Raw genomic sequence first — 10,971 nt, forward strand, 5'->3', positions numbered from 1 at the left:
TGTGTGCAACCTCTTAGGTCCCTCATGTCTATAGATGGGATTTATACTAGGACTAGTGCCATACTCTAGCATATGTGTATGTGTGTAAAAGGGAATATATTTATTGTACTAGTACTTATCTTTTTGAAATCTTTCATAATATTTAGAAGTACAAACAAGTCAAATGAATTAAAGAACTTTACCATATATTCTGAAACTTATGCCATCAATGGATACATTTTCAAAATTTGAACATACCTGTTAGATAACAGGAGGCAGTACATGTAAAACTTCATTGATTTTAAGATGCATGTTATAAAATTATATATATATATGAAATCTGAATGTATTTTACAACAAATGTCATCTTATAGTTGATAAGCACAATTTTTTTCCTTTACTGGTGTTTCATAATGTAAAAGAATGTCTTAGGTAGAGTTGATGAAATATGGTATAGCTGTATCCTAATGCAGTGTCTCTCCATATATCTTATCAACATACATACCTATCAGTGCCACCTAGATATTTTTTCCCAATTTTCCATCTCACAAACTGTTAATACCACAGATATCATATATGTATGTTTACATACTGCATGTGTATCTATGCTTTATACATAAAAAGAGTAAGGTTTTTAGCCAACAACCGATTTTCTTATTTGGGGCTTTATTATATATTTGTAGAATAGAGAAATTAAAAACGATCCATTCCTTGTTATTCTTAGTTCTAAAAATTTCATATACTAAAATATTTGAGATAATTAACTAGTTCTTAGTTTTAGAGTTTTGATTTTAATTATAAAAAAGAAGATTCTAGGAATTTTATTATCATGAATGTTAAAATGCCTACAAAGTTTGAACATTTACTATTTACTCTAATAGTCAGAAGCTGTCCATATTTTTTGTTAACAAATAAAACATATTTGAGCTCATCCAGTGATGCCATTCAACATATTTTCATTTTATGAAATGAGAACTTTTAATAGTATCAGTCTATAAATTAAATGTTTACTACTTACTTCCATATATTCATGATTTTAAAGACATAGCTGAACAATGAATGCATCCAAAAAGAGACATTTCAAAAACCATCTGATTTTCATGAAGTACTAATAAACACTTCACATACTACATTCAGTGGGGAGAATGAAGTACAGTTCTTGAAGCCTCTACGTGCACTCATCCACTGCATTGTCATAATTCCCACCTCCAATGGTAAAGATGGGACACAGAGCTGAAATCCCCATGTGACCAATAGTCTGCACCAGACAGAAGACAGGGACATAATCTATGAGTATCAAGTCAGGATTTTCTCTCACAAAGCTAATTGTTATATTCAACAGCTTAACTGGTAGAGAAAGGAGTATTTTATTTACCTGGAGAATATCTTTAAATAGCAAAATTGTTTAGTTCTTTTCCTCTGGCTATACTGTTTAATTTCCATTTAAAAAAATCAATGTGCAAAAACTTGTAAGATTAGTGATACTTAAAACATTTAGTCATGTTGTATGGATTTTAGTGATACTGTTTCATATTTGGCAATTCAGACATGTGTATAATATCCCAGTTGTCTTTGGTTATGTAAACTGGCTATATTTGAGACTCAAATGTGCAGTTGTCATGGGGGATGTACAACAGTTTAGAATACCAAGCAGTATATCAGCAAAAATTAAGATGGGTAGTGTTCAAAAGACATTCATCATCAGTACACAGATTCACATCAAGACTTTATCAATCCAGTTAATTGTACACAGCGGATGTAAATTAATTAAAAGTGAATTCAAAACCAGAAATCATCTCCTGCACTGCTTCTGGTACTTGCTCTTTCTCTGCCTTTTAGCCGAAGCATCTCCATGATACTTCGAGCATAGACATCTCTCAAGTTAACACTGATGTATGAGTCAGTGGCTATATTCTTGGTGAGCTTCTTCAGAGCTTCACGCTGTCTAACAGCTGCTTCCCTGAGTTTCAAGGTGAAGTAGCAAGCAGAGAAGCGATCATTAATAATAGCAATAGGCAAGGCCAAGACAAGAATTCCTGATAATATACACATGAAAGCCACGATTTTGCCTGTAGTGGTGTCTGGCCTAATGTCCCCATATCCCACAGTAGTCATGGAGGTTGTGGCCCACCACCATGCACAAGGGACACTTGTGAAGGTTGTGTCAGGAATGCTTTGTTCAGCAAAATATTCTATAGTTGAAAATATGGATATTCCCACAGATAGAAATAGGAGTAGTAGGCCAACTTCTTCATAGCACTGGGTGATTGTCATTCCAAGGGAGCGTAATCCTGTAATAACAGAACAACTGCTGTCAATCATTGGCACCCTTCTCTTTTATCCCTTTCTTCTCTCCCTCCTTGCTATCCACCCATACACATGCATTGCAGACCTAATATGTAACCCGCCCTGGGCAATATTCTAAGATGTAAAGATGATTAAATCAGGATCCAAATCTTAAGGAAGCTCATAATTTATTTGATTAGGAAAGGTTGTAAAAGAGATACATATAATTAGATTAAATAATTCACTTACGTAATGATTGAGCTCCAAGTATTTGTATTTTTAAAAGAGGGTAAGAGATGAGACAAAAAGGCAGGCAGAGTTTATGATAAAAAATTTTGTACAAGGGCTGGTATTGTGGCCTGGCAGGTTAAGCTGCAGCCTATAATGGCAGGCATCCCATATGATGGCTGGTTTCAGTCCCAGCTTCTCCACTTCTGATCCAGCTCCCTTTTAATGTACCTGGAAAAGTAGAAGATGGTCCATGTGCTTGGACCTTCCTGGCTCCTGGCTTCGGCCTGGCCCAGCCCTGGCCATTGCAGCCATTTGGGGAGTGAACTAACAGATGGAAAATCTCTCTCTGTCTCTCCCTCTCTCCCTGCCTTTCAATAAATAAATAAATCTTAAAAAAAAAAAAACAACAAGTTTTGTACAGTAGTCTATATTTTGAAAGTTTTTGCAGTGTTGCATGTGAGGGGCTCCCCTGGACTTATCTACATGTCAATGTGTCACTTTGGAAGTTATTTCTCTCTTTTTAAAGAGATTTACCTATTTATTTGAAAGGCAGAGTTGAGAGAGAGAGGTGGGGGGGGAGAGGGAATGGGAGAGAAAGAGAAAGAGAGAGAGCAACAGACACACAGAGAGAAATGTTCCATCCACTGGCTCAACCCCAAATGGCCACAACAGTCAGGGATGGGCCAGACTGAAGCCAGGAGACAGGAGCTTCCTCTGGGTCTCCTACATGAGTGCAGGAGCCAAAGACTTGGGCCATCCTCTGCTATTTTCCCAGGTGCATATTAGCAGGGAGCTGGATTGGAAGTGGAGCAGCTGCGGCTTGAACCAGTGTCCATATGTGGTGCTGGTGTTGCAGGAGGCGGCTTTACCCACCATGCCACAACGCTGGCCCCTGGCACTTTTTTCTGATGCTAATTTTATATTGTTTTCTCCTATTTTATGTGTCTTTCTTTTTATCCTCCTGATTAAGTTTGCCACAATCTGGAGCCTCATTGCCTGAAAGTGAGAGAAAGCAAAGCATATAAACCATGTCAGTAAATTGAGGCAGCAGAGACAAGTTAAGCATTCATGACAAAATCGACATGAGAACATCACATGCATATTCAGGTGATGTTCTTAGTGGTGTGTCAAGGACAGGTCTCTGAGCTCCTAGGACATCAACGAAATCCTAGTAGTTAATATCAGAGCTATATTTTCTTTAGATGCACAAGATTTCTGCTTTCCTGTAGAAAAATCAACCTGAATAAAGAACATTCTTCCATTGCAAAAAAGGCATGAGAAATGGAGTCATTAAGAGAATCACTCACTATGAGGCATTGGTGGAGTTCCCATTACTAGGTCTCAGATTTATTGAGCTCCTGGGAGACAGACCCAAGAAAGTGCAATCCCATTTGTGAAGAGACTAAGCCCCGAGGGGAGTAAAATGAATCCTTTATAAAAAAAAAGAACCAGGATTTTAGTGAATCATGAGATCTCTTTCCTAGGACTAGAGAGATCATTCTAAAAATTTGTCCAGATTTTGAAGCCATTTCATCATGACATCACAATAGTATGGCCTCAGAAGTCCAAAGAAATATCTCTCAGAATCATTTTTATTCACTCAGTAGACTATTTGAGACTCATTAGAATATCATTAGTGCTCTCATCATTTTGAACTTTGCTCTTATGATTTTGAGATATTCTTGAAATATTAACCAGCTATTTTTAAAGGCCAATGAATATTAATTATAAGACTTGAAGTCAAAAGAATATCTTTCAGAATACCTTATAATACCTTTCTTTTTTTTTTTCCAAAATGGCCTGGATGTGTCCATATGGAATTGCATTTCTGAAGTAAAGTTAGTATATACGAGGAGAAGCATAGTGTGGTCTGGGAAAATTATTTAAATTCAAAGACGAAATGTCCCAAACACTTTGGTGAAAAAAATACAAAGTGGGCTGAATTTTTATCATGTTATACTAGTTAACTCTGATGATCATTAAAAATAATATGAGATAGTGGTAGTCATTGTTGTGCCATTTTACAGATGGGGAGACTGAGTGGTACAAAGCTACAGAGTCAGAAATTAAACCTAGGCTGTTTGGCATCCTACCCATTGTTCTATAAATCCTCTTAATTTTTATTTACAACATATACATGGAGAAATGTGTTATCCATGTTTATGTTTTATCTAATATTTGAGGTAAAATGTCAAATAGTTATGCAGTTGTTCATATTGCTCAATAAACTGAGCCTTTAATACTTTATGGTTGTTTTAGAACTGAGAAAACCTTTGTAGAGGTGACACTGTGGAAATTACTATTATTTTCCTTTTCCTTTCTGTTGGGAAAAAATGTAGTCTTTACTGGGTTTTTTTAAATTGAATCTTGCAAACAGTTTATAAATACTCGAGGAAAGCATCCCATTATGTGTGTCAGAAAACAAAGAGTGGTACTTATAAAAGTTGTTGGAAAACCCATTATCAAATCTCTGATATGTGAGACTTGCTAGAAAAATACACTGCCAAAATTATGTTAGGATAAGTCCTAATTACCTCAGAGACATGTAGAAAGAAAACCATATCAGAAGTCAATTTCTCCCTATATTTATATGGAGAGAAACCAGCATCAACCTTTTTTAGGTGGCCAGTCATGCACATATCTGGGAATCTCCAGTCAATTTGTTTGTACCAACATGTATTTTTATTAATATGTATTATATTAAAATGGCATCCTACTGCAGTGTTTCTCAAAGAGTAGTCCAAGAACCACCTACATCAGAATCACTTGTGAGCTGGTTAAAACATATGCTCCTGGATTCAACCTTCAATACTAAAATCTGACTCTGGGGGCTGTAGCTCAGAATTTGCATTTCAACAAGCTTGTCCAGGGAGTCTAATTTTAAGATCTGACATGAAGTAACTCATAGGTAATCTAGAACATCCAACAGCTGCAGGGTCTAACACTGAGAACCAGTATCTTGAATTGATTCATTGTATGAAGTCCCCTGACATTGGTTGAAATTTTCAGGCAGTTGAGTGTGTGTGTGTGTGTTTGTGTGTGTGTGTGTGTGTTGTGTGAAGATTTTTTTAGGGAATGTTCATCAGATGTTTAAAGATTCTATTTCACACAAAAATCTAATGAATTCTAGTTCCCTTCTCTCTCACGTCTCCCAAGCCAGAGACAAGAAATATTCAGTACTAGATAAAGCATATATACAGTGTGTTCTGGTTTCTTCCAAAACAAATATTTCCATTGCTTCCTCAAAGATTATCACCAGCCCATGAGCACCTGCTCATTTCCCTTTCTGCATGAGTAGGGAAAGCTCTGGAGGACTGACTTCCCTTCTGGCAAGGAGAATGTGTGGCAGGCAATTCTCGTATACTGAAGAGCAACTGGCTTATGTAGACATTCATAATTTATGTGTATCATTTGGTGTATCACTTATGCATGTTTTGTCTAGAACTTTCTAGACTTAGAGTGTCTTTAATTTTTGTATACTTGAGTAGTAGTTTCCAATAAATTGAGGTTAACAAGTGGTCAAATTGTTTCTCAATGCCTTATAGAGAGAAAGTGTGGAAGAGGCCTCTTCTCCTATATCTATAAAATGACTTTAATGTGTTGCTTCCCAATACCTTTTCAGAGGTCAGGTTTAAGTTTGAGAGAGCTGGTCATTTTGGACATCAATTCAGAATCACTTCTCTGATACTGTGACCGAATCATAAATGCATTAAAAACCATGACAAATTAAAAGGCATCAAGGAAATCTGGATACCTGTGGAATGTCTGCCCAGCTTTAGCATGCGCAGAGCCCTGAGCAACCTCAACACCTGGACAATGCGTCCCACATTTTCCAGCTCCTGTGTGGTCTGGCTCCCGCTCAGGCTCTCTACCAGAAGGGTGATGTAGAAGGGCAAGATGGCCAGGAGGTCTATGATGTTTGGCACCTTTCTCAGGAAGCGGCACCTGTCCCGCACACACAGGAAGCGCAGGACAAACTCCCCGGTGAACCAGCTGATACACACGTACTCCAGGATCTCCAGCAGCTGCAGGTCAAGCCAGCTTAATTCGGCTGACATGAGGGCCATGTTGACGATGGACACTGCCACAAAGATGATGGAGATGACCCCAAAGACTCGGGCAGCTGTGGAAGACCCCGGTTTCTCCAGGATATTCCAGAGCTTCTGGCGGACGGTGGGACAAGGTCCTTGTGAGAAGTCCTGCTCGCTCTCATGTTGACTTTCTTGGTCTTCCGTGTCCTTCTTAAAATCTAAAGTTTCACTCAGCTCCTTTCTTCTGAAGTATCTTTTAGAAAAGACAACTTGGTGATTAGTCTAACTTTTGTAAAATACAGAAGTAGGAGAAAATTAAACTTGACAGGGAGGCCATACTTTTTTTCAGTGAAATGCAGGAAATGTCTATTCATAGTTTTCCCAGGTTGTCTCCTGCCCATAGTATTCAGAATTCCCCACTTAACATTATGATTTTCATAATGACACTTTCTGAGAAGTTTATTGAACAGGATTTTTACATAGCAAAAGCCATTTGTGGGTGAATGCATTTTACTTCCCATTTGCTACCTACAAGAATAAATGATTGTCATCTGTAACTTTGTTAGATATTAAGGAAAGGTAGTCAGAAAGAAATAATGGCAGTCATGGCAGAATAACAGCGACATCACCATCCAAGGCCCACAAGCATTCAGTCAAGGAATCAACTGCCTATTTTCTGTAATAAAAGCAGATGTCTATTCAAGTTTTTCAAAGTTAATGTGCTGGGTTTGCTAAATGATAATGCTCAACTGAAAATCTTCATCCCAACACAAGCACAGCTTTTCTGAATCACTTATCCAAACATTAATATTTAGTGGGGAAGTGACCGTCGTCGTCTTCCTCTATAGGAAATATATACTGGGATATACTCGCAACGGGGACACACAAGTTCAGAAGCTTCGAAGTAAAAGTTAGCTTTGCCCCCACCACCCCACTTAACGGCGCAGAGGTGGCCACCCCTATCCTAGGCCTAGGTCCTGGCAGCTCAGCCTCAGATCTTGACCTGTGCCTTCCTCTGCGCACCGCGCCCGCCTCCCCGCCCACCTGCCGCGTGCCTAGCCGGTACCTGTCTCTGCAGCAGGAGTCGATGCTGAGCTCGTCGATGCCCCAGTACTGGATCTCCTGGAGAAAGGAGAGCGCACACAGCTGCTCCATGACGTGCAGGCGGCCGGTGCGGTAGTAGTGCAGGACGTAGCGGAACGCCTGCGAGCTGCGGTCGAAGAAGTACTCGTTGTCCACGGGGTTGGCGTCGTCGCACAGCTCCAGTGGGCTAGGCACGGCGGCCAGGCCCCCGGGGCGGCGGTAGGAAGCCACCACCACGGCCAGCTTGCCAAGGCGCGTGTGCGGGAAGCAGGACAGCGCCTGCTGCGAGAGCACAAAGCGGCTGCCTCCCACGTTGACCGTAAAGCAATCCCCGAGCGCCAAGGGCTCCCCTTCTCCTTCGCTGCAGAAGACGCTGGAGTCCAGGGAGGTCAGGGAGCAGCTGTCCAGCGGGGAGCACGGCGGCGCCCTGCCACGGGGAGGCAGCTCCATCGCAGCCGCCGCTGCCTGCGGGCGCCACAAAGTTGGGAACACGCCGGAAGCCTCAGTCCCGCGAGGGCGGCGGCGGCGCGGCCGGGATCTCCCGGGCTCCCGAGGGAGGTGCCTCCCACTCGTGCACCTCTACCGTCCCCACCCCCGGTGCCCGTTCCGCTTCCCGCCGCTAGGGAGCTGCGAGCGCGCCACAGCGGCGCGCAAGTGGCTGAGCCAGCCGGCTGGGAGGGGCGCGGAGCGAGGAGGCAAGCACCACCCGGGGCAGCCCGTGGGTCTCCGTGGCTCTTCCTAACTTTGTAATTAGGATTCTCCCGGCCCGGTAAGGTGTCCGGATCGAAAAGCCTCACCACCTGGCGGGTGAAGGGGTCGGGGACCGAAAGAGCAAGGCGGGAGGAGGCAGTGGAGGCGACTTTTTTAGCTCAGCGCAAGCAAGGGCAGGACTCAACTCCTGAGCGCGGGAGACCCAACCAAAAAGTTCAGCAAGCGGGAGAGGTGGTTCCCTTCCAACCTGCGGGTTTACAGTCCTCCCTCTTCGTTTTCTGCAGCTGCTTCACTCCCCGCGGGAGCCCGCGGCGGCTGTGAGCACGTGGAGAGGGTGCCCTGGGGGATGGGCCGCGCCATTTCCTCCGGGTCCACTCGGATGCCAGTCAGTCACTCACGCTCCATCGCCTTGGCCCGCCTCCCCTTGACCTCCTGGTTGAGGAATAGAGATAATTAATGAGGACGTTGACCGAAGATCCAGGGAGTGAGTAAGGCCTTAGAGGGGCGCGAAGACCAGCTGCCCAGCCCATTGGTTGTCCACCGCCTGCCCAGGCATTGAGTGCGCTCCCCGGGACAGCAGGTGTTGTGGTAGCGCGATCCCTGGCACGCCTCAAAGCCTTCATTTCATGCGAAGAGAGGAAGAGACAAGGAATAGAACAGGCGTGGGCTGGGGCAGGAGTTTAAATAGTAACGGTGCCTCAGTAAAGGGAGAAGCCGAGAGCCCGGGCCCAGGTGAGCCTAAACCTGTACCCACCAGATGCGCTTGGAGCCACGCCCGGGCCACCTGTGGGAAGGGGGTAGGAGGGCAGGGCATGTGACTCACCTGCCACTGCTGGCACATCTGGGCTGCCAGCCCGCGTCCCAGAAACAGAGCCCTCCTTAGATCCTGCCGGTCTACACGTGACGCCCGACGAGAGTGGCTGCGAGCGACGGAGCTCTTCGCCCGCGCTCGGCGTCTCGCCTCCTCCCGGCCCCGCGGCTCCGCCCGCGCTGGCTCGGAGCCGCCCGCCCCACCGCGGCCCCAGGTTCCAGCAGAGAGAGTGGAAGGAGCGCAGGGGGCGGCGAGATGGGCAGGGGACGCGAGGCACTCCGTGAGGCCGAGTTCTCTTCCTGCTGAAGACACTTAATTCACATTTCCCGAGTGCCTGAGAACACGGCCAGCGGGCTAAGTGGACTCACCTCTGGGTTAGAGCAATGTATGAACTTTTTGGTGTTATCTATTTTTATATTAACTCTTCTCATTTGCTGGGAGCATCTCACAGTTTTGTATTTTTCATGTCTTTCCCAGAAACGGTCACCCATGCTCATAGTTGCGATTTCCTAGTAGGTCGCTTTGAAAAGTGCAGACAACCAGGGAAGCAGGCAGCTTGATGCAGCAGGGGAATGCCTTTTCATAAACAGGGCATAAACCTGGCTGCTTCGTGCTGGCGGCTGTGGGACTGAGAGCTGTCACCTGCTTACTGGGGCTCAATCTTTTCCTCAGCAAATTTTCAAGTTTTAATAACAACACTTAACGTTTATTGGATGCATGCTTTATGCCAGGGAGTTTTGCAGGCTGCCTACTCGCATAGTAATTTACTTAATCATGACAACACTAGAAGTGGCAGCATGCATACGGACTTTATGGATCAAGGACAAATTATGTGAATTAACTTAGGGTCAGGCAGTCCAAATTCAAATCCAGGACTAAATATCGGAGTCTGCTCTGATACACAAAATGTTTGGAAAATAGCGTCTTTGTCAGTTTTTTTTTTTTAAACTTGGATTTATTTTATTTATTTGAGAGGGAGAGAACAGGAGAGGGAGAGAGGGACTGAGGGAGAGGGAGGGGGCAGTGAGTCTGTGTGTGTGTGGGAGAGAGAGAGAGAGAGAGAGAGAGAGAGAGAGATCCCAGGATTGGGCCTTGGGCTGAGGACGGAGCCCAGAACTCAGTCTGAGGCATTGATGTAGGGAGACAGATATCCCTTACTTGAGCTTTCATCCAGTTCTCAGGGCAAGCTTTAGCAGGAAGCTGGAATGGGGAGCAGAACTAGGACCGCAACACAAGCATTCTCAAATGAGATGCAGGCATCATAACCCCTATGGCAAATACCCACCTGTTTTTATTGACTTTTTTTTTTTTTTTTTTTTTGACAGGCAGAGTGGACAGTGAGAGAGAGACAGAGAGAAAGGTCTTCCTTTGCCGTTGGTTCGCCCTCCAATGGCCGCCGCAGCTGGTGCACCATGCTGATTGGAAGCCAGGAGCCAGGTGCAGGGCCCAAGGACTTGGGCCATCCTCCACTGCACTCCCGGGCCATAGCAGAGAGCTGGACAGGAAGAGGAGCAACCCAGACAGAATCCGGCGCCCTGACCAGGACTAGAACCCTGTGTGCCTGTGCTGTAGGTGGAGGATTAGCCTAGTGAGCTGTAGTGCCAGCCTTTATTGACTTTTAAATACATCAAAATATGATTCATTTATTTTTTGAAAGTTTCTAAATAAGATCACGTGTTTAAGGAGGTGTTTTCCCTGATTTTTCAACACATGTTCATTGAGGATTCACTGTGTGCCAGGCCCTGTTCCAGATGCTTTAAAAGGCAGACAGGATCCTCTCCTTGTACAGACCTCAGTTATGCTGTGAGAATAAGACAGCTTCGAGGAATTTGTGTATGA

The 10,971-nt window shown here is 44.0% G+C and overlaps 1 protein-coding gene across 1 annotated transcript; it reads right to left on the reverse strand.

Moving 5' to 3' along the window:
- Positions 1 to 640: 640 nt before the first annotated feature.
- On the reverse strand, positions 641 to 9,344 carry KCNV1 (potassium voltage-gated channel modifier subfamily V member 1). Its single transcript, XM_002710598.5, has 4 exons — positions 9,145 to 9,344; positions 7,594 to 8,753; positions 6,251 to 6,780; positions 641 to 2,270 (listed from the first exon to the last, which is right to left on the reverse strand). Exons 2-4 carry the CDS (start codon positions 8,058 to 8,060, stop codon positions 1,759 to 1,761), a joined length of 1,509 nt encoding a protein of 502 aa, XP_002710644.1. The 5' UTR covers positions 8,061 to 8,753; positions 9,145 to 9,344; the 3' UTR covers positions 641 to 1,758.
- Positions 9,345 to 10,971: the final 1,627 nt, after the last annotated feature.

The sequence above is a fragment of the Oryctolagus cuniculus genome, chromosome 6, assembly GCF_964237555.1.
Source record: "Oryctolagus cuniculus chromosome 6, mOryCun1.1, whole genome shotgun sequence".
In the NCBI taxonomy this organism is placed as follows: domain Eukaryota; kingdom Metazoa; phylum Chordata; class Mammalia; order Lagomorpha; family Leporidae; genus Oryctolagus; species Oryctolagus cuniculus.